The sequence below is a fragment of the Panthera leo genome, chromosome C1 (genome assembly GCF_018350215.1).
Source record: "Panthera leo isolate Ple1 chromosome C1, P.leo_Ple1_pat1.1, whole genome shotgun sequence".
Taxonomy (NCBI): Eukaryota; Metazoa; Chordata; class Mammalia; order Carnivora; family Felidae; genus Panthera; species Panthera leo.
Window position 1 is genome coordinate 193,942,637 of NC_056686.1, and position 22,194 is coordinate 193,964,830.

Below are 22,194 nucleotides of genomic sequence, written 5' to 3' on the forward strand. Positions count from 1 at the left end.
ACAGTGGATTGTTATGCTGAATTTGTTAATTGGCAACCAGCAGGTTTCTACAAACAGGTTTTCAAAAGGGTAAAAGGCATTGAAAAAGAGGTGTCACAGGTCATGTATATCATCTCATACTTACCTTGAGTTCTTGACTTTGATTTAAGGAAGGTGAGCCCCGTGTGCCCAGATCCTGGCTCTGCGGAGAAGGCTCGGCAGGACTCTCGGCAGCACAGTGCTGACCACCACCAAGGTCGTTAGGGTATTCTTTCAAGAGCAAGTCCTGTCCTTCAACGTTTCTACTGTAAGCTCTAGCAAGAAAATCAAGAAAATATTTAATTACTATTTCTTGAGGTCTTAACGTTTTATGAACGACCCCTAAGTCCATTTAACTTGGTAGCTTTTCTTTAAACAGTTCTGCCCAAAAGATTTCTAAAAATTCATCTGTCAATCTTCCTGATGCTTTCTCAAAGACTTAAACAGTATGTTATGAATACTATTTTATGAAACTGCCAAATTATAATAGTGGGTTTCGGGTTTTCAAGGAGGGAGTTTTTGTTGTCTTATTTTTAAATAAGAAAGGACAGTTACTTGACCCTTACAGTCTTTCAGAGTTCCCAGAGTATTCTAAGACTATTATAATGTCATCCATGTAAGACTCGATTCACATTTTCCGCTGTACTTCTAGAAAATTATATCTCTGGAATGTGGAGAAAGAAGACAATTGAGTCTTATATGTGTGTTAAGATAACTCTTGGAATAAGGATCTACAAGAAATCTGGGTATTTTCAGACCTAAAGAGAGAAATGTGTTTTCAAAATACAGTTGAGGGGCACCTGGCTGGCTTAGTAGAGCATGTAACTCTTGATCTCGGGGTTGTGAGTTCGAGCCCCACATTGGGTGTAGCGATTACTTAAATAAAAGTACAGCTGACCCTTGATGAACACAGGAGTTGGGAGCACCAACCACTTTGTGCATTCAAAAATTCACATATAACTTTTGACTCCCTCAAAACTTAACTATTAATAGCTGACTGTTGACCAGGAAACCTTACCAGTAATATAAACCAGTCAATTCACACATTTTGTATATGTATTATATACTGTATTCTTACAGTAAAGTAAGCTAGAAAAATGAAATTTATTAAAATCGTAAGGAAGAGAAAATACATTTATAGTACTGTACTATTAAAAATCTGTGTGTAAGTGGGCCCACATAGTTCAGACCACAAAGTTCAAACCTGTGTTTGAGGGTCAACTGTACTAAGTAAATGAGAGGTGCCCTCACACTAAATATAGTGACTACCCAGACTTCATGATCTTCCTTTCTGAGTTTCGGCTGTATTAAAACACAGTGAAATGTAAATATAAAATACCGTGGACTTTCTCAAATATATAATTACTAATTATGTTCTCAGGATTTAATCCTCCCTCCCCAAAAATCATATTCAAAGTATTTTAGACCAGGTGCTTTTTGTCTTTTAATTTTTTAAATGTTTACTTATTTTGAGAGAGAGAGGCAGAATACGAGCAGGGGAAGGGCAGAGAGAAAGGGAGACATGGAATCCAAAGCAGGCTCTGAGCTGTCAGCACAGAGCCCGACGCAGGGCTGGAACCCATGAACCTTGAGATCATGACCTGAGCTGCAGTCAGTCACTTAACCGATTGAGCCACCCAGGTGCCCTAGACCATCTGCTTCTTAGACTGGACAGGTTTTTTGAGAAAATTTTTTTTAAAAAAATAATGTATTTTTTAAGTGGGCATGTTAAAATCGATCACCAAGATTCTAATCCCTAGTGTAAGGTCTGCTATTACAGTACAATGAGATGACCTACTTTAGGGAGAATTTTCACATTATTTGCTGAGTTAAATCTGTTCCTCAGGCTGACAATAAGCATGAGAAATGAGAGTGGAGGAAAATACAGAAACTCATTTCATTACTCTGTAATTAGCCAAAATGTATATATATATTTATTTTGACAGACAGCACGAGTGGGGGAGGGAGACAGAATCCCAAGGAGGCTTTGCGCTATCAGTGTGGACCCCAATGCGGAGCTCAATCTCACAAACCTGTGAGATCATGACTTGAGCCAAAATCAAAAGAGCTGGACGCTTAACTGACTGAGCCATCCAGGAGCCCCAGCCAAAATATATTTTGAATGTAAGCTCAGTAAATGCAGTGTTTCCCTCCTGTGCACAAATAACTGATGTTATACAGTATATACTTTTTCCTTTCTAGTGTCTTCCTCAATATTCATGCAGAATTTTGTTAATTCTACATGGATTTCATGGTTTTGGCTTTTAAATTGATAACACCTGCCTGCTGTTTCTTCTGTGCCACTTGCTTTGCTCCCATAGTGACCATCTGGCTTGCTCTCTCGCTTCATATTTTTTGTGTCTTAGGGAGAAGACTTCATCAGAAAGATCTTCTACCTGGAATTAGAAAGTTTTTCTTTTATCAGAAACATTTTGAAATAGAACAATTTCTCATCAAGAGAATATAGGAAGAAAACTCTAAAATTGAACTTCAAATTCGAAAATAGAGGGAGTGAACTTTTTTTTTTTTTTTAAACTTTTTTACTTCTGGGTCATATTTGAAGACTTAACCTAGATTACAGATAGGTTCACAGTGCTTTGTATAAAAAATTCTTAATGCTTAATTCATTCAAAGGTTTGTATTTGATTGCCCTTTATGGAATACACTGTTCTCTTAACATGTTAATATCAAAGAAAAGTAAAACTGAAAAAAAAGAAAATTATTTTAACTAATGACTTATCAGAGGTTCTAAGACTCTGGTGGTAGTGGTTTAAGAATTTGGGTTTCCTGGCCAGAACCATTCTGAACTAGGGAAGAGTGCATTGAAAAGTTGACTTGGTAGCTGAAGAACAGTCAGTGGGTCTAGAAAGATTATGACAGAGACAAAATGTCTTACATAATACAGCTTCTACAGATCATCACTTTCAAATTAATTTGGTTACACATTTTTCCCTGAAATTATGCTTGTCTTAATAGAAGTTTTACCCATACAGGCTCACAGTCCCTTTCCTTCAGTTCTAAAAATCTGAAAAAACACGTGTTCATAATTCATTTGGTGACATAGCCCGTTCTGGAATGATGAGGTTATTCCAATTTCTATAAATATTTCCCTACAGAAACATTAATATTTGATTATGAGAACTATGCTAGACTCCACATATGTCTTCTTTCTTAAGTCCAAAGTTTTCCAAATTCAAAAGCAACCTGTTCCCAAGGTTTTGAATATGGCATTGTAGGGTTGAATATTAAGACCACATCTCCTTAAACAGAAAAACAGGACTAATAACTGGAAATGAATATAGATATTAACATAAATTCAGTGTTTCAACAGTTCATGTAAGCAACTGACATGTTTTTCTTTATATGTTACTGTCTTTGCAAATCTAAATTTGCACAAAAACATTTTCCTAATGAAGTTAATATCCTTAATGAACTTTCTGTTCCTAAGTGAAAAACAAGTCAATGTATGCTAAAGGGCTTATATTTCCCTTGAGTTCCTCAAGTCCCAAATTAAGCAGGCTTCGTAATGTATACAGTGCAGTTATCCGTAAGTGAAAGGCAACTTACCTCTTCACCTACGTCATATTCATCCAGAGGCTGAAGAACAGCCATTCTCCAGCTGTTGAAGATACAAACCAGTTTCAGCTTACGTTAATCTAAGTGTAGCAGTTGTATTCTCTAAGCACAGCTAATGCAGTAGTGTTTTCTTTCCTTGGGACTTTCACAATTCAAATGGTTGTATTTTCATACTTTATTTTTTTAAAGAGAAAAATTTCTATTATGAAAAGAAGATGAGACTTTACTTTTGGCCTTACAGTGAATAACTGTCTCTTCTGTGTAGCTGCATTTTATACCTAAGAATATACTAATTTTGAATTAAGTCAATAGATGGTGATACAGTGGCAGGAAGAAAAAAACAAAAACAAAAAATCCCTCACTTGAGCATTTGCCAATTTCTTTGTGTGAAGACACCCGGCATGGCCTCTTGAGTTTAACCACTGGATCACAGAATTCCTCTATTTAAACAACCAACCCAGCCAGCCAGCCAGCTGCAGCCTACCAATGTCAATTGAAAAAACATCGTTGCTGCAGAACATCATAACTACAAATGGTACTCTGCTTCTGCAGAATGTCTCAACAAGTTCTCTGTGGGATTTCTCATAATACCTCCTAGAATATTAAGAGTTCTTAATACCTCAAAGCAATTAGGAATAAGAATTCAAAATCAGCTAATATAGAGAGGGGTAGGAATTACTGTAGTTGTCACTGAGCTTATGTCTGTTTCCACCCTCTTCTGTCTACTTTCTGGTGCCAGATTCACATTCTGAAGAAACTGCTTTCATCATTGCTAAAAAACAAAACAAAGCAAGACTTTGACTAACTTCACTGCCACTAGGAAGCAGATCTGTGTATGGCATTCAGGGACCTCCATAATCCGGTTCTAATTTCTTTTGTAGCCATAACTTTATCACCCTATACAAAAACTTGGTCTCTAGTTTAGGCTTGCACACTTACCTGTGTGCCTTTGCTGTGGTTTCCCTGTGTGAATAAACTTTCTTCTTTTTCCCTCCTTCGTGATGCCCCACTAATATAATGTATGTATTGCTGACTTGGCAATACATCAGAATCTTATTTTTGTGGTCATAGGTGTTATTGTCTTGCAGTGAATACCCCTTGCAAAGGTAGTTGCTTTCTTTGAACCCTTTTTGCAGTCATTTACAGAACTGCATGTTAAAGAGCCAGGGTTATTTATTACTAAGCTTATTTACATCCCTAAATAGCCTTTAGTGCCATATATACATAAAAGGTAACTAAACATTGAAAAAAAGACTTAAGAGCGTTAAAGTTAAGTCTTAGGAATTCCCAATTCTTAATAAAAACAGAGGTAGGGTGATAATATATGGCACTTTTTTTCAGCAGGAGTAATGTAAAGGTTTCTTTCACCGTTCTCCCTCCATGGTTCTCTAAGTGGAAGACAGGAGAGAGGAACATCTTCCTTTCATTAATTAAAATTTTAACTTCACTTTGAAAATTTAAGTTTACTCAAGAAGGAAGAGAAAATAAAAAGATGTAAGTATACATACCTTGGAGTAAGTATTTCCTTATATTGGAGTTTCTCCAACTTAGCCGGGGCAACTAATGACATGGGAATCACGATATTATCTATGTCATAAGAGCTCTCGCTTCTCAATCTCCGTCGTGCAGTATTCTGCAAGGTAGGAGGACAGCAACTCAACAACAGTATCTCGTTACCTGTGATGATGCCCTCCTTTCATGAGGGCTAGAAGAGGTGTACTGCATACATGTTTTATAAATACGTTGTGATAGAGTGGACTATAAAATGTTAAAAACAAGCACACCTCTCCTTTGTAAAACAACACAATCCCTTCGGCAGGTGTGAAGTGTACATTTGTGTACACATACAAGCCTATTTTTAAGACCATAAAAAATAGGAATACCTTAAAATGTCAAACTCTTACCAGAGGTTACCATAAAGCACCCAAATGTCAAGGAAATGATCATTTAACAAGCACACTTATTAGGAAAGAATATGAAATATTTGGTGTACCATTTAGTAAAGATCATTTTTTATAATCTTCATTTGTGTGTTCCTGGTCCCTGAGCTTTACAGTTTCTTCTAAACCCTTTCACCTTTTAACCCCTACTCTGACCAGATGACAAAACAGTAAGAACAACACAAGTGCTGGATTCTTATTAGCAAGACTAAATTTAGCTTCCTGGTAAGGAGTAGGGATGGTTATGATAGTTTCTCACAGGAGAAACCAAAAACTATAATCAAGGATTACTGAGCAATTAGCTCACTAGTAAAAAAGTTTAATACAGTTTATTGCTTCCTAAGAAGATCATTTTAGGGGCGCCAGGGTGGCTCAGTCAGGCATCTGAATTCAGTTCAGGTCATGATGTCATGATTCATGAGTTACGAGCCCCGCATCAGGTTCCCTGCTGTCAGCACAGAGCCCACTTCAGATCCTCAGTCCTCTCCTCTTTTGCCCCTCCCCACCTTGCTCGCTCGCTCTCTCCCTCTCTTTCAAAAACAACAAAAACCGGGCCGGTATGTACAAGTAAAATAAGGCTATTAAAGATTAACAAAATATTCTATACGTTTTTTTACTGGCCAGTTTTAAAAATCTACAAGCAATTTTAGGGTTCAGTATACCAAAAAACCTACTTGTGATGATGAATTCTGGGTTCTTGATATAACATTGACATTAGTAACAGCAGTAAAATTGCTATGGGATCCTGGTTCTGTGCGTTGAAAAGCAAATTCTTCAAATCTAGTTCTTTCTCCTGCCATGGAAAGAACCATTGAGAATGTCATACATTAAACATGGTGATAGGTCTTAAAATTACTTTCCTAATTAGGTAACATTCCTTATCTGTTTGATCTTTTTATTTTTTAAACTTATGTATCAAAAACAATTAAGGAAATGAAAAAAATCTTACCCACAGTTCTGTCACAATTATTTCCATTTTCTTTTAATCCAGTACCTCTAATTTCTTTAATCTCCCTTCTCTTCACTCTGTTCATGTTTTCTGTAATGCCTGTTATTTGGATGTTAACATCCAAAGACTTACCCCCTTAATTTTCTGTTTTTTTCATTTTGACTTTTTAATTTCTGGGAGATTTCCTTTCCTTAACTTGATCTTCTGACCATTCTACTGAGACTTTGTCTACTGATACATTAAATTATTAATTTCTAATTACATAGGAAAATATTTTTCCATTTGTTTTGATTCCCTAATTGTGAATATATATTTATTCACTTATTTTCTGCCCTTGCTTATTTTACTTTAGTACTGATCTTAGAAAGTATTCTGTGTAATATAAAATTTAATACCCAGTCCATACTTCTATTTTTCTAGTTGTTAAAAAATGTCCTTTATGGTTAGTAGTTTCTTCAAATCAGGATCCATATATTGAAATTAGTTACTGTCTTTTAAGTTTCTTACAATCTAGAAGAGTTTGTTTTTCACGATATTTGTTAAAGAGACCAGCTACCTTGCTCTTTCGGGAGTTACCTATTTACTTTGTAGTCTGGCTCTTACCTGTTCTATTCCTGTATTCCCACCAAACTTGAAGTTATAAAGTCAGATCAATTCAGGTGAAACATTGTAGATCTTAGGTAATCTGAACTTCATAGTGGTTCTTATTAAGAGATGCAAGTTTTCCTGTGTGTTGGTATGTAGATAGTCCTCAACTTAGCAATGGTTCTACTTAGGATTTTTCAACTTTATGACAGCCCCAAAGTGGCATGCATTCAGTAGAAACCGTACCTTGGATTTTGACCTTTTTCTGGGATAGCGGTGTGGTTGGACACCCTTAGGCTGGGCAACAAACTGCAACTCCTAGTCAACCATGTGATCATGAAGATAAACGATGGATATACTTAAAACCATTCTGTACCCATACAGCCAGTCTGTTTCTCACTTTCATTATAGTATGCAATAAGTTACAAGAGATACTCAACACTTTGTGTTAGAGGATTTTGCCGAACTGTAGGCTAATGTGTTTTTAGCACATTGAAGGCTAAGCTATGGTGTTTGGTAAGTTAGGTGTATTAAATAATTACTGACTCAAGATATTTTCAACTTACCATGGGTTTATCAGGATACAACCCTGTTGTAAGTTGAAAGAGAAAGAGCTCTATATATAAGTAAGTTCCTCAAAAGCTAGGTGACTCTTGGTTGTCCTAAGATTGAGGCACTAAAAAGCACAATGGAATCTCTGGATGTGGCCCAGGAGTTTAATTTTGTGCCACGCTACCTTATCAGGTAGTGACTTGGGCTGTTAAGGTGGGATTTCTAGAGACAGTAGTGATAAATGTGTTAAATTCATCAAGTATAATTAGTCCAGCACATCTTGAATGCAATTTCTAAGTTTTTGGGTATATTGACATATTACATCTGGGGAATACTTGACTAATGAGTATAGTGTTCTGTCCACTGGAACAATGAACAAGAACCAAAAAAGTATATAGATAATTTGCATATATATTTCCTGGTAAGTTTTATTTTTTAATCATTATTTGCAATAATTCTGGAAACAATCTGATAGTCCCAAGTCCCCACAACAAAAATCCCACTTTGTATTATTAGAAGAGTTAGAGTTTCAAAGAGATCTGTTGACCATTTTGGAACTATAAGTTCCTAAGAGAAATTGAACTACTTGGTTGAGTTACCTTTGGTGAATCTCAGCCAATTTCTCAAAATTCTAAGGAAGCTTCAGTGAATTGACACCCCCACAGTAAGTCCCCGAAATGGTAATACATTTCTGTGAGGAGACTTTGTACTGACATACTCGGAGTCCAGAACACAACCCTGGAGGCTTAAGTTCTGTTTCGGAGGATAGTCAGTAGAAGATAACTCTGGACAGGGAAAATAGGAAGGAAATCCTTAATTGCCATTAGTGGATGGATGCCCAGTCCACAGATCATTCTGAATTGACTATATGAATATGCTGTAATGTTTATAGGACCATGGATATTTTGTGTAATTAGTGATTATTCTGGATTACCATGAAGCAGAGGTTCTTTGAAGATCAGAATTTACTTTCAGTTTTTAGTACTAGTGCTCACATCCTCATTTTAACCTACCTAATGCTGTTTCACTCAAGTGTCTTTTCTTTCTTCCCTGGAACAGCTGTACAGAAGATTCTGACCTTATCTGAGGCTTGCATGTAGGAGAATATCCATTTCTCCATTGATTCAGAGAAGTATTATGTACTAAAACAAATAGAAAGGAAATGTGAAGTTTCTTTCCCTTGACACAGATAATGAACGTGTTAATTTCTTATAACATTGCAGAACATTAATTTACCAGTTCAGAATTACATATGAAATACTTCTATACCAAAATGGAATGATCGTACACTGAAAATACCCATAATAAGATTCCTTAAAAACCTCTTCCATAAGCATCCAATTTCCTATAGTTGCTCCATTATTTGAAGGGGCTGAAAAGGTGACCTGTTCTCGAAGTCTTCTAAATTGCAAAATTTTATAGAGGAGGTTGGTTCACATCTGTAAATGTTGCCTGAGGATGATATGAATCCTTACGTTAGCCCCTGCTCACCCTTCAATGTGAAAATAATTCAGGATCAAGTAAGATCCTACAGAATTATAAGAGACTGGGACCTCTTGAGGGCAAGAACCAGATTTCATCAAACTGACGGTACCTAGCACTGTTCTTTCAATTTTAAAAGCAATGTATTTTCTAAAACTTTTAGGGTCACTTAATGTCTCTATGCCTCAGTTGCCTTATCTGTAAAATAGGGAGAAGTGCACCTATCATGGGATTATGAGGATTAAATGAGTTAATCCCTGTAATGGTCATTAGGAGGATACCTACCCGAAGTATTTAATAAATGTTAGTTTCTTCATGATTATTATTGTCTATCTGAAACCCATATTTCCAGTACTGGATTAAGAACCAAACTGGCTTTTTTTGAAGGGGTTGGAGATGTGGAAAGGAATGGAAAAAGAAATGTAGGCCTAAGTGCCAAATTCTCACCAACACTGAAGAACAGAGTGTGGTCTACCAACAGTAACCAGACTCTGATTACCAGATGACAAAGCACCCTAAAAGTAACAAAAGTTTTATACATAGACACACAGATGTGCATATACACATATATATACACACACATTAGCAAGCAATAAAAGGGAACTTGTGAGTAAAGCAGAATTTGTGAGGAATCTCTGAAAGACTAATACCACATGGAATTTGGAGAGCAATCAAGGTAAAAGCACATGAGAAAGTGCTGCCACAAAACTATGACCATCAAAGGTGCTCTAGACCTGGAGGAAATGAAAGTGGAGGATAATTACTTAGATGGACAGTTAACTGAAAGGATGACTACACATGCCAACTTCTCAGCCACACTCCTTGAGATTATCTGTCTTAATAACAAAATCCAAGCCGAGCAGAGAAATGGATGAGAAAGCAATACTAAGTGCCTCACTTTGAACTATGTCCTGCCTGACCTTAACTGCTCCTGAAAACAGTATATACTGCAACTTCTACCCATCCAGGGAAAGGATCCCCTAAATAGCAGTGGCAGAACAGTCTTAATAGTGAATATGAAAAAAAAAAAAAAATTAAAAAAAAAAAAGGGGCGCCTGGGTGGCTCAGTCGGTTAAGCGTCCAACTTCAGCTCAGGTCACGATCTCGCGGTCCGTGAGTTCGAGCCCCGCATCGGGCTCTGTGCTGACAGCTCAGAGCCTGGAGCCTGCTTCAGATTCTGTGTCTCCCTCTCTCTCTGCCCCTTCCCAGTTCATGCTCTGTCTCTCTCTGTCCCAAAAATAAATAAACGTTAAAAAAAAATTTTTTTTTTAAATAGTGAATATGAACTGTAAAGGTGAGAACACAAGACTCCAAAAATCTGAATACCAACACCGTAAAAGTCAAAGATGTAGAAATGAACCATCTCAAGTAATAGTGAATGGATGCACAGAATACAGTTAACAAGACTGAAACAACTAACACTGCCAGAAGAAACAGGCAAAAGGCCCCACTAGAGAGCCCTCAGAAGTGGAAAATATGTTCAAATTTAAAAACAACCATCACTAACTGGACTGAATGATACAGTGGACATGGGCTAAACATCAAAATCTAGGTTGAGAACTATACAACTCAAAGGAATAGAGTGATAGAAAATATTGGGGGGGGGGGGAGGGGACAAACCAAAACAGGGTAACAGAATGAATGGTAGCCAATGTTGAAGAAATAGGCCAAAGTTTTTCCACAATGATATTAACCCTAAGATTTCAAGAACTCAATTGGCTGTCAAGACAAGTGGAGGGGGAAAAAATGCTAATCTTACAGCACATCACAATGGAGATATCCTAAAACTTACCAGAAAAGGGATAAGATTACTGCAAAGAAATGATCAAATTGGCCAGGCAAGACTACCTGCCTGAAAACAGAAAGTGACCTTAAAGAGCTCAGGGAAAATGGCGGAATTCTAAGATGGCCCCAAGATTTCTTACCACCCAAAGACTTCAGAGAAAGATGTCACAAAGAAAACAAAACAAGATGGCAGGCATAATTCTAAACTCATTTCTAGAAAGGGTAACTAGAATTGTGAGGTTTTAAAATTGTATGTGCCTGGCATGGGCAGGTATTCCAATAATGCCATCTCTTGTTTTAATGGAAACATTTCTGGAGTATTTTCAAACCAATTCCAGTCAATTCACTCTTCTTTTCTAAAAGCAATGCATCACCTTCCTTTTTTTCTAAAAGCAAGTCAAACTTTTTTAAGAAACTTTAACCTTCCCTAAGGTGATACTTAATTTTAATCATTTTTTTACACTTACTTTTCCTTATTGTCTTGTGAGGTTGCAATGGACTCTTGAAACAGTAGGAAATATGACAATTGAAAAACTATACATTCTCTTCGTCTATTTATAACCCTCTCAGCCTTTCAGTGCTTGCTCTCCAAAATCCTCTCCTAGATTCTATCCTAAAACACACTTTGACCCCATATCTCTCCTGTCTCCTGCCTTCCCTTTCATTTATTCATTAACTATAAAGACTTAATTACAATACCAAGTACCCTAGGGACACTGGTGAGCACAGTCATGATCCCTGCCCCTAATGGGCTTTACAGGCATTATCTCAAATAATTGCAACCAATGTGTAACAGAAAAGAGAAGTGCTATTTAGAGAAGTTAATGGGAATATGTAAGAGAGCTCTAGGAAAAGTACCCCAGGTAAAGTGGTAGATTTCAAATATGAATAGAAATAACTGATGTCAAGGGGAAGAGAATGGTATGTATAGAGAGGCCCAACAGGAAGCCAGATAAATTTGGCAACAGAACCGTGGCTAGGTAGTATAGAGTAAGGAGGATAGTGAAAAAGAACCATGAACAGGTAGGAGCCATCCTGTGTGGGTAGAGCTTTAGGGGTCCCTCAATAATACTTCCTTTCAAATAATTTTAAGTTATAGTGGTGGGGAGCAGGTGTGATATAAGTAGCTTTGCATCTTGAAAAGATCACAAGCTGCAGGGATTGGAGAGAAGGAAGAACTGATTAGGCTATTTCAGCAGTATAGATAAGGGATCATTACACTGGACTCTGAAAGTGGTAGAAATGAAGACAGAGGAGCATATTTGAAATGATTAAGATCAAAAGGACAATGGGCTTAGATATGAGGACATGTAGGTGAAGAAACCTGAGCCCTAGGTTTTTGGCTTGTGTGAGTTTCAGCGCTACTGTTCCTCTCATCTGTCCACTAAAAAAATAAACTTCATTTTGACAATTTCAGACTTGCAATAGTAAAAAGAAGTCCCATATACCCTTTACTCAGATTCTGCAAATGTTACCATATTTGCTTTATCCTTCTGAACTCCAATGAAATTAAGTTGTTGACATGATGTACCTCTATGTCAATATGTATTTTTCAAAAACAAGGGCATTCTCTTACATGGCCACACAACCATCAAAATGAAATTAATACTATTAGCTAACTATGGACTTCATAGAATTTCACCAATTATTCCTATAATGTTATTTATAGAAAACTCTGTTCACTCTGCATTTGTCATATCTCTAAAGTTTTCTTACATCTGAAACTGTTCCACTGTTGTCTTCCATGACTGCATGTTTTGATGAATACAGGCCCTTAATTGGCTTTGCCTGGTATTTCCTCATGATTAGCTACTAATCATTCAGTCTTCGACCCACTACAATTTGTCTTTTCCCTACTTGTTACTTGAAGTCAGTTGTGCTTTCTTAATTGCCAATTCTGGACGACAGAGGATAAATACAAGCTCTGTGGCAAAGTTCGCAAACATCCATCTACTTACCTTCACACGGTTTACCCTATAAGAATACCAGGCATTCTGAATATACTTAAACACATCACCCTGTCTTATGGTTCCGTGACAAATCACGTTTGTTTCCATTTTAAAACCAATATAGGTCCAAGCATTTGAATCACCTGGGACCTTGTTAGAAATCCAGAATCAGACTTCATTCCAGGATTAACTGAACCAGAATCTGCATTCTAACAATATCGCCCAAGTAATTTGCACATAAAAGTTTGAGAAACAATGATTTGGAACACTTTGCTCTTCTTCCTTTAAATTCCAATTGAGTATTTAAAGCTACACCTGGCATCACCATTTTTCTGGAGTTCCTCTTGCCCTTCCCCCATCACTCTGCCTTCCTCCAGGCAGAGTTCTACACTCCCTCTCCTTTTTAGAATGTTTTTGTCATATCTGTGCTCACATCATTTTAATAGTTATTTGAGTGTCTGCTTCCCCCTATTACATTATAATTTCTTTGATTCCCTGTGATTCAAATTTGATTCTTTAGCACTTAGTCTGCCTGGCACAGAGTATATGATCAATAAATGTTGAACTCTAGTTTTACTTAATTCTACAGAAATCACTTAACAATAAAAGAAAAAATAACAAGCGACTATTCCAGACATGCTTATATACGATGAAACCTAATTAACCCTTAATTATTTGGGTTTGGAGTGGTAGGGGAAGAAAATAAGGGAGGAGAGATCGAGATACAGAAGACTACATACTCAGATGATTTGCCTAATAATACAGCAGCACTCATCTCAAATGTCTTCCATTCCTAGCTCTTAATTCCCCCTGACTAGCATGGCATTGCATTACTGGTATGTTACCATTAATTTAATTCTGTGACTAACACATTTACACTGCCCTATCTTTTTAAGTCAAATAGATAAACAGAACAACATTAGAAAAAAATATAATCACCTAATCTCACTTATCTAACAGTATATAATTTCAGTTTTGCATATTCCCTTTCAGTTATACATGTGCATACATTTCATATTCACATTTCAAATGTAGTTTAACTTATTTTTCAAATTTGATAATTCACAAATTATTTTTTCAGATGGTTGCCTAACACTCTTCTAATTAGAGATAATATCATTTAACTATTCCCTAGCTATTAGAGCTGGTTGTTGTTAATCATGATATTTCTATTATGGTCATTCTTAAAATAATCATCTTCATGCATACATATTTTCTTTTTTAAAGATCAGTCTAAGGAAAAATTTCAAGTAGTAGAATTATATCATGAAAAATTACCTGCACATAACCTATATTTTCCTGCATTTCTTTAGATTTTTCTCCCCTAAGCATAGGCAACTGCTGCTTGTCCTTAGTGCTTTCCACTTATTTTTTTTAACTTTTTACTGTGGAAAAATTTCAACAAACACAAATGAGGAAGAGAAGAATGAACTCCCCTGTGCCTATATTCATAACCAATGATTACAAACTGGTGACCAATCTTGTTTCATCTTTTTCCCCACCAACTTTTTTTTGCTGGCCTATTTTAAAGCAAATCCTGGACTGCCTATCTTCTATCTTGTCCTCGACGTATGTGTGAGCTTGAATTTCTAACAGATAAAAAGTGTGTGTTTATGTAACCACATGCATTACTACATCTAACAAAATTAATTCACTAATACTCAACAGCCTGCATGTTCAAATTTCAAATTTTTATTATCTCAAAAATTGTGTGTGCTCGTACAGGTGACTTGTTCAAATCAGGATCCCCAAAAGGCCCACATGTTACATTTGGTTGAAAGAAGAATGAACATTTTTATATGGTTATAATCAGACCATACACAGAAGTAAAACTTTTTTGTCCTTTTCTATCACTTAACATTCTTTAATGTTTCCATCCTTACATGAACTTTTAAGATATTTTTAAAAGCTGTATGTCCCACTGTGTTGGTTAATCACATCTCAATTATGCTCTGTTTCCAATTTCCCATTAACACAAATAGTGTTTAAAATGAATATATTTGTAAATATAAATGAATATATTTGTATTTAGCATTAGACTAGGTTATTAGAAATGGATGTATTGGGTCAGAAAACAGAGTTAGCAGTTTAGTAAACATTAATTGTAAGCAAGTGAACAAGTAAACAGTGTTTTTCTTCAATGAGTTTATTTTTAAAAACAGGTAGTTTAAGGGCGTTGTCATTCATTTCCCAGTACTTTCCAAAAGGTTTGTATTCTTAATGCTACCTAAAATATTTGAGGGTCCTGTTTTTACTACACACAGTCTTGCCAGAATTGATGATTATAATGTTTAAATGTCTTAACGTAATCAGAAGATAGTAAATGTTTAGCACGGTGTCTGCACATAAGCACTCAGTATATGTTACTTATGATTATCATTTTCATTATTATCATCATTAAATACATCTAGTTTTTCTTATAATTCTTTTAAGACATCATTTTTAACATTTAACTCTTTAATCCATCTGGAATGTATTTAATGTTCACCCATCTTAAATTTATTTTAATGTGCTGTATGTGGTAGAGATCTCAATTGTTCCCCCAAAATCATTGTTTAATCCACTGATTACAAAGGAAACTTAGTTGTTTAAAACATGAATTCTTTGAGCCTGATTGTTTGGATTTGAATCCTGGCCCTATCACTTCCCCAAATGTGACTTTGAGAAAATTAGTCAAGGAGAAAAACAATAATGTTACTCACTTTACATGTTGAAATACTGTCTTCTGACAGGAACAGGGTATTTCTATTTAGGCACATCATCTTGCATTCCTCAATAAAACTTTGGAAGTTTTCTTTCGTGTAGACCCTTACAAATTTAATTAATCCTAGATAGTTTATATTTTCATTGTTAATATCTCAAAAATTCCTTTACATATTGTAAATGGTTATTATTGGTATTTATAAAAGCTGCTGATTTCTATAAATATATTTTAAATTCCTATACTTTTTCAGACTCCCAATTTTAACAGGCATTCAGTTGATTCTTGAGTTTTTGAGGTAGATGATTATTTCATCTAGAAATAATTTATCTCAGTTTGTATGAATTTTCTGATGTTAGAAAGATTTCAGCCTTGTAGATGGTCAAAATATGTTGATGTTTCTCTTCTTGTTTCCAAGCATAGGCAATGTCCCTGCCCCCATTCATAATACTGAAAACAATTTCACTTTAATTCTTCAAGTTTTATTTTGTAATTTTAGTGTTTTATTTCAAGTTCTTGAAACCAACTAGAATTTATTCTGATACATGGTATGAAATAAGTATGTAAACAAAATTTCCCCCAAAAGACTAACAATACTAAAAATATTGTTTACTGAATAGTTCTCCACATTCTCATGAATTTACAATTCTTCCCTTACATTATAAAGTATAAGCTATATAGTCTGCTTCATGGATTTACTTTCCTAATTGTATGCAAAATCTATGCTAATAATTATTACATATTTTTGTCATGTTTCCATATGTGGTTAAGATGGATTCTCTGAATACTTCTTCCAGCAGTTACTTTGTATTTTCCCATTTATTCTTCCCAGTGGGCTTTCCAATTATTTTGTTAAGGTAACCAAATCTATTAGAACTTCAAGTTATAAACCAATAGGAAGAACTGATATCCTTATTAATCTTGTTTAGGAATGCTGTTTCTCTAAGTGTATTTAGATTTCCTTTTATATTTACTAATAACATTTCATAATTTTCATTCAGTATCACATTTCTTCTTAAGATCACTCCTGTGTATTTTCTATTTGTGTGTGTGTGGTAATTTGTAAAAAGTGAATATTAAAAATTAAGGATTTAGATTTGTTCTTCTGTTAAATTTTATTTCCTTAGAAAGCAAAAACAGTGAGTATCGGAAAGATGTAAAACATATATAAAGTACAAGATTTGTAAATGACATACCAGGTGATGGAGATATGACACAGTCTCCTACTAATTTATTTTCAGCAAGATCTCCTTTTATTTCAGTCTTTTTTAGCAATGTTTCAAAGTGAAAATGAAGAGGCACATCTGGCAAAATAAAGTAAAAGTACTTTGAGTGAATACCATTCTTTACGGACTCTAATATTAAGATTGCTTTCTTTCTCTAAGTAGCACATAAGCTTAGAAAAATAAGCAAAAGCTTAAAATGTCACAACTATCAGAAGTGGCAAAATACTCTTTCCAAACATACAGAGAGAAATTTGGAAATTACTGATTATATGCTGTAAATAAACAAAAACTCTGATGATGAACAAGTTCATAAACCAAAATAATAAGATGATAGAAATTATTAGTATTAATAAGTAGTATTCATAGATGAAACAAATGCAGCCAAAGGTCTTGAATAAAACAGAGTAAAACCCGGCCAACTAAGTTCATTCCACCCACCCCCACAAACTTGACATTTGAAATAATGAGGTTTCTAAAAGATACATAATTTTAATTACTTGAGGGAAAACCACTGTAATTCAGATGCAACATTTTATAAAAATACCAAGGTTCACATTCCCTTAGTTTACTAGTATTGTGAATGACAAAATGCACTTTCACATACAGACTAGTTCCTTTCCTTCAAATAGAGACTTAAGATGTTCAATTCACTATATTTATATTCTATATTCTCACAACCAAAAGAGAGCTAAATAATAAAGTAGATGTGCTTCACATTTATTTTTTTTTTCAATCAAGAACGCTAAAATAAAGCATTTAATAGAGACATGTAAACTTCTTCCTAAGAAACAAATATTTCATAAAGCAATTGATGTATTTAAAGTTTTGCTACTGAAAAAAGAAAACTAATTACAAACATATAAATCAGAACAGACCTAGAATGAGTCTGGACTTTAAACAGAGAAGTACCTCTTTCTTAAACGCTGTATGTTAATAACAGATCCATACTCAAGGGTGGGAAAAAAAAAAAAATATGTTCATGAGTTTCAACATGGAATCTGTCCCAAGGGACAGAACAGAGGTAGGAAAGATTTCAATCCTAGCACTATATACTATGATCGTCTAAAAACTACTTAACAAAATGAAACTAAGAATACAAATTAAATATGCTACTTATACATTTTAGGAATCCAATGGTTTCCAATTACCAAAAAATAAGCTTATTTCTCTAAAAAATATCACATTTTTATAAAGAAAATATCACCTATTCTACCACTGTTCGTCATGAGTTGTGAGAAAACTAGGGTTAGGCCCTTGTTCCATCCATATATCTTTCTTAGTGCCCACCCTGTGACTTTGGGCTTTTATAAAAATATATCATAACACTGTAGTACATCAATCAGTTTACATTTCAGTTTTCTTAAACTAGAATGCAAGTACCTTGAGGGATTTATTTGTATTTATACTCCTAATACCTACTTAGTACCTAGTAAGCAGTAGGTACCTAATCTTTATTAAATGAATGCAAGAAGAAATGAATAACACTAACTGGCAGGTGAGGAAGTTAATCTTAACTTATTGGACGGGACCTAAGAGGATTAAAATGAAGGATAACTCTATCAGCTCTCAGGGGTATATCATCAGAGAAACAAATGTACTATGAGAAAACAGACAGTAAAGAGTAAAGGTTAGGAGTGTAGCTCTGAAGTATGACTACTCACATCAAATCCTGCCTCCATTATTTACTAGCTGTATAATCTTGGAATAGTAATTTAAAATCTCTTAGCTTCAATTTTCTTGTATGTAAGATAAAGAGGAAAACTATGTATTCTCATAGGGTTGTTGAAAGAATTAAAACAATGTAATGTGCTTATGGGTATGCTAAGCCCAAATGTTGGCTGATTATTGTTGTATTTATTATTGTTTCTATCATTAAGTTTTCCTCAAAGATGGAATAACACAGCTCCTGCCAGAAACTTACTTCAAAGTATTATGTAGCTAAGAAACCACTCAAATACTGGTAAAAACAAAACACAAACAAACAAACAAAAACTAAGATTCAGGAATCAGGGCAGGAACAGGTACAAGAAATAGTGTTTTGTGAAGACGAGCCATCCCTGGATGATTAAAACCGAAAACTGAAAAGGAAACACAAAAGCCCATTTGAGACGTCTTCCCATACAGAGAAGAACCTGAAATAACCAGTGTGAAGAATGCTTCCTTTCTTACCCTAAATATTTACTTCAGTTCAATACAGAAACAACTGGAATGGTTCCAACAAAAATCAAGAACTAGAAACTTAAAAGGAGGTGGGCCTGTATGTGCCTCATTTACTCAGTTACGGATTATAGATTTTCTTGAGGTTCAAAAATTAGCTATACCTAAAGATGGACAATTTTCTTCTCTTGGGAAGCTCATGCTGATTATAAACAGAGGAATATTATATGGCAGAGAAAATTCCATGCAGAATAACACATTAGAAAAAGAACACTGACTTCCTGACAACCATTTCAACAGCATAGTCAAGTTATCAATAAAATTCTAAAAATTTAACCCTGAAAAGATCAAAAGCTTATGTAATCAATGTAAATCAAAACAGTTTCCAAGGAATTAAAGAATCAACTTGCAAAGATAGAACATTAACTCAGGATTAATTCCTCTATGAAAACTTTAATTCTAATATCTAGTGACAAAATAATTGATACAATTTTGATTCCATATATCCATAGGATTACATTTCACCACAGAAATATGCAGTTACTTAGAAATTTTTTATAAGTGGACTTACCTGATGGCAATGATAGGACAGAATGGAAAGAAGAGTCCAATTCTGATACATGCTCTCTTAATATCTGAGATTTTGAATTGTGTTCACAGCTACTCCAAGTTGAAGCTGATTGCAAACAAGGCATTTGCGTCGTATTTAAAAATGTTGTTTCTTTTGAAGGCAAAGTCTGCAAGGGAAAAAAAAAGACTTCATTTTTGCTTAAAAACTGAATCACTCAGAGAGGATATAATAGTTATCAAGTACAGTATCTAAATGACACAAGAAAGTTCTAGTTTACTAAGTCACCTTGGAGAAAGAACTTGAAAATGACAAAGGGACATACTCTTTGTCATTTATTAAAGGTCATAAACATGATGAGATTTCACTAATCCCTTTTCAGTTTTTCAAAAGGAAGAGCAAGGTCTTCCTTTACCTTACAAAATCACAATAAGGAAAAATAAGTGTGAAGAACTTTGGGTTAAAAGACAATGGCCAGGGGTACCTGGGTGGCTTAGTAGATTAAGCATCAGACTTTAGCTCAGGTCATGATCTCACAGTTTGTGGGTTCAAGCCCCGTGTCAGGCTCTGCGCTGACAGCTCAGAGCCTGGAGCCTGCTTCGGATTCTGTGTCTCCCTCTCTCTCTGCCCTTCCCCCACTCATACTCTGTCTCTCTCTCAAAAATAAATACTAAAAAAAATTAAAAACATAAATACAAGACAATGGCTACATTCCACATTAGTGACAACTGTAAGTGATGGTGAGCAGGTGCTATGCTAGGATTAAGAAGTGTGCATACTGTTTTCCTCATTGCAATCTGTTACAATCAATGAATGAAACTGGATTCTCTGTCTTAAATTCCAATGCAAGAAAATATCTACACTGGAATAAGTGTGAAGTACTATGAGCATTGTACTTTTTACATTAGGTAAAATTTGACTTAAAACATTAAAAGAATATGTATAAAACACACAATATGTTACACGAGTTTGCATTTCTGAAAATAAAGATTTGAGTCCAGGAATCTTAGGAAAACCATGTTGCTAAACCAAAAAAAGTTATCTTACTACATTAAGAAGTACATATTCTGTTTAAAATCTGGATTTTAAATTCTTTTTTCTGGTTATAAAATTAGTAAACAAGCAAAGATCTATAAAATAGAGAAAATATTTTTACAGTAGAGCTCACCTGTACTCCTTCCTTCACTCTTAACCTCTATTATTCCCTATAATAACATTTGGACTCGTGTTTTTTAATGTAATTGATATTTAAAATGCTAATAGATCTTTAGATGCTATTTTTAAACACTTTTATTTTATAAACTTACATGAGGTTTGTCAACTTTCTTGAGTTTGAGTTTCTTAGCTAACCTTGGCATTTTCTATGTTTCCATAGCACCTTAGGCACATCTATCTCTACCACAGCATTCAACTAGACTTTTTTTGGACTATTAGCTCCTTGGAAGGTTGGGACTATAATTTGTTCAATGCTGTATTCCCAGAACCTGACACAGTCCCTGACATATGGTTGAAACCTGAATGCTAACCAACTGCATTTTATTTTATTTGCTTTAATAAAAATTAAGTGAATGCAAATTCTCAAATGCATGTATGCCTGAGACTATTTCACTGGGGAAAAAATAGTTCCTGTTAACATATGCTAAAATTTATCATGCAGTGACTTCTGTTTACATTCCATTAGCCAAGACCTAGGTCACAGAGTCATACCTAGCTGCAAGGAAGGTTAAGAAATGCAGTCATTCTGGGAGGTCAAGTAAATCGATGGGTTTTTATAAAAAGATATAATATGTTTATACATGATTATAATAATGTGAGTTGTTTCCAAGATTTATTCTAATGATATGTGTATATTTATGCTGTTCTTTATCTTTACAGGATACACTGATACTTTGGACTCACTCTAGAATTATTTGTCCTTTTATGATGTACTTCAGAAAGATATAAAAAAAATCTTTGAAATTACAAAGAAAAAAGGGTGCTAACCTCCCTTTTCCTTATATGGATAGAGCATTATGAACAAAAGGTGATAAAATCTGAATATTTACCATATAATTAGTTTTTTCTTGAAATTTTTCCAACTCCAGGAAACCCATTAGCCAATTTGAAACTATCCTAAATAATTTTGGAGACAAGTGAGGGGCATCTAGGAAAAGGCCTTTTTGTTCCCTGCAGAGAAAGTGAAGCCCGGGAGGCTGAAAAGAAATGGATGGAAAAATAAGAGAAAAACCAGGAGATTCTTGCCAATAAAAATTCAAATGTTTAGAGGGTATGATCGATAGTTCCATATGCTGCAGAAGATTCAAGCAAAACAAAGCCAAAAAGTATCCACTAAACTTCTTAGCTTTAATAATGAAAAATTTCATATACATAAAAATATATAATTTATAGGGAAGGCATAAAGTAAAATATTAGAAGGTCACCTATACTTACCATCCTATTTCAAGAAACAGAACAATACCAATTATGCCTTCTCCTACTCCACCCTCATTAGCCTGCAGCAGATATTGCTACTTTCCTCCAATACCTCTGCTCTCTTTTTGTCTGTTGTAGAACTGATTTTCAGCTAGGCACATTTCTCAAGCCTCCGTGGATCTAAAAAATTACTTAAATTCTAGCCAGGAGAAGTCATGTGTGCAACTTCTGGGAAGTGACCTTAAAGGTCACTCATTTCCTCCATTCCTCCATGTTATACTTGAAACACAGCTG

General features: G+C 34.9%; 1 protein-coding gene across 9 annotated transcripts in view; it reads right to left on the reverse strand.

Annotated features, from left to right (window-relative positions):
* KANSL1L (KAT8 regulatory NSL complex subunit 1 like) overlaps positions 1-22,194 on the reverse strand; it is a 134,043-nt gene that overhangs the window by 2,382 nt on the left and 109,467 nt on the right. For 6 of the 9 annotated variants that reach the window (XM_042950004.1, XM_042950003.1, XM_042950000.1 and 3 more), the window contains 9 exons: positions 21,534-21,680; positions 19,492-19,657; positions 16,734-16,841; positions 8,634-8,762; positions 6,209-6,327; positions 5,103-5,227; positions 3,586-3,637; positions 2,302-2,414; positions 125-293 (listed from right to left, as the gene is read on the reverse strand). In XM_042950004.1, the coding sequence (XP_042805938.1) occupies positions 125-293; positions 2,302-2,414; positions 3,586-3,637; positions 5,103-5,227; positions 6,209-6,327; positions 8,634-8,762; positions 16,734-16,841; positions 19,492-19,657; positions 21,534-21,680 (1,128 nt within the window). The remainder of the gene's footprint in view (positions 1-124; positions 294-2,301; positions 2,415-3,585; positions 3,638-5,102; positions 5,228-6,208; positions 6,328-8,633; positions 8,763-16,733; positions 16,842-19,491; positions 19,658-21,533; positions 21,681-22,194) is intronic. The other 3 variants (XM_042950007.1, XM_042950008.1, XM_042950009.1) reach the window with 2 other exon arrangements.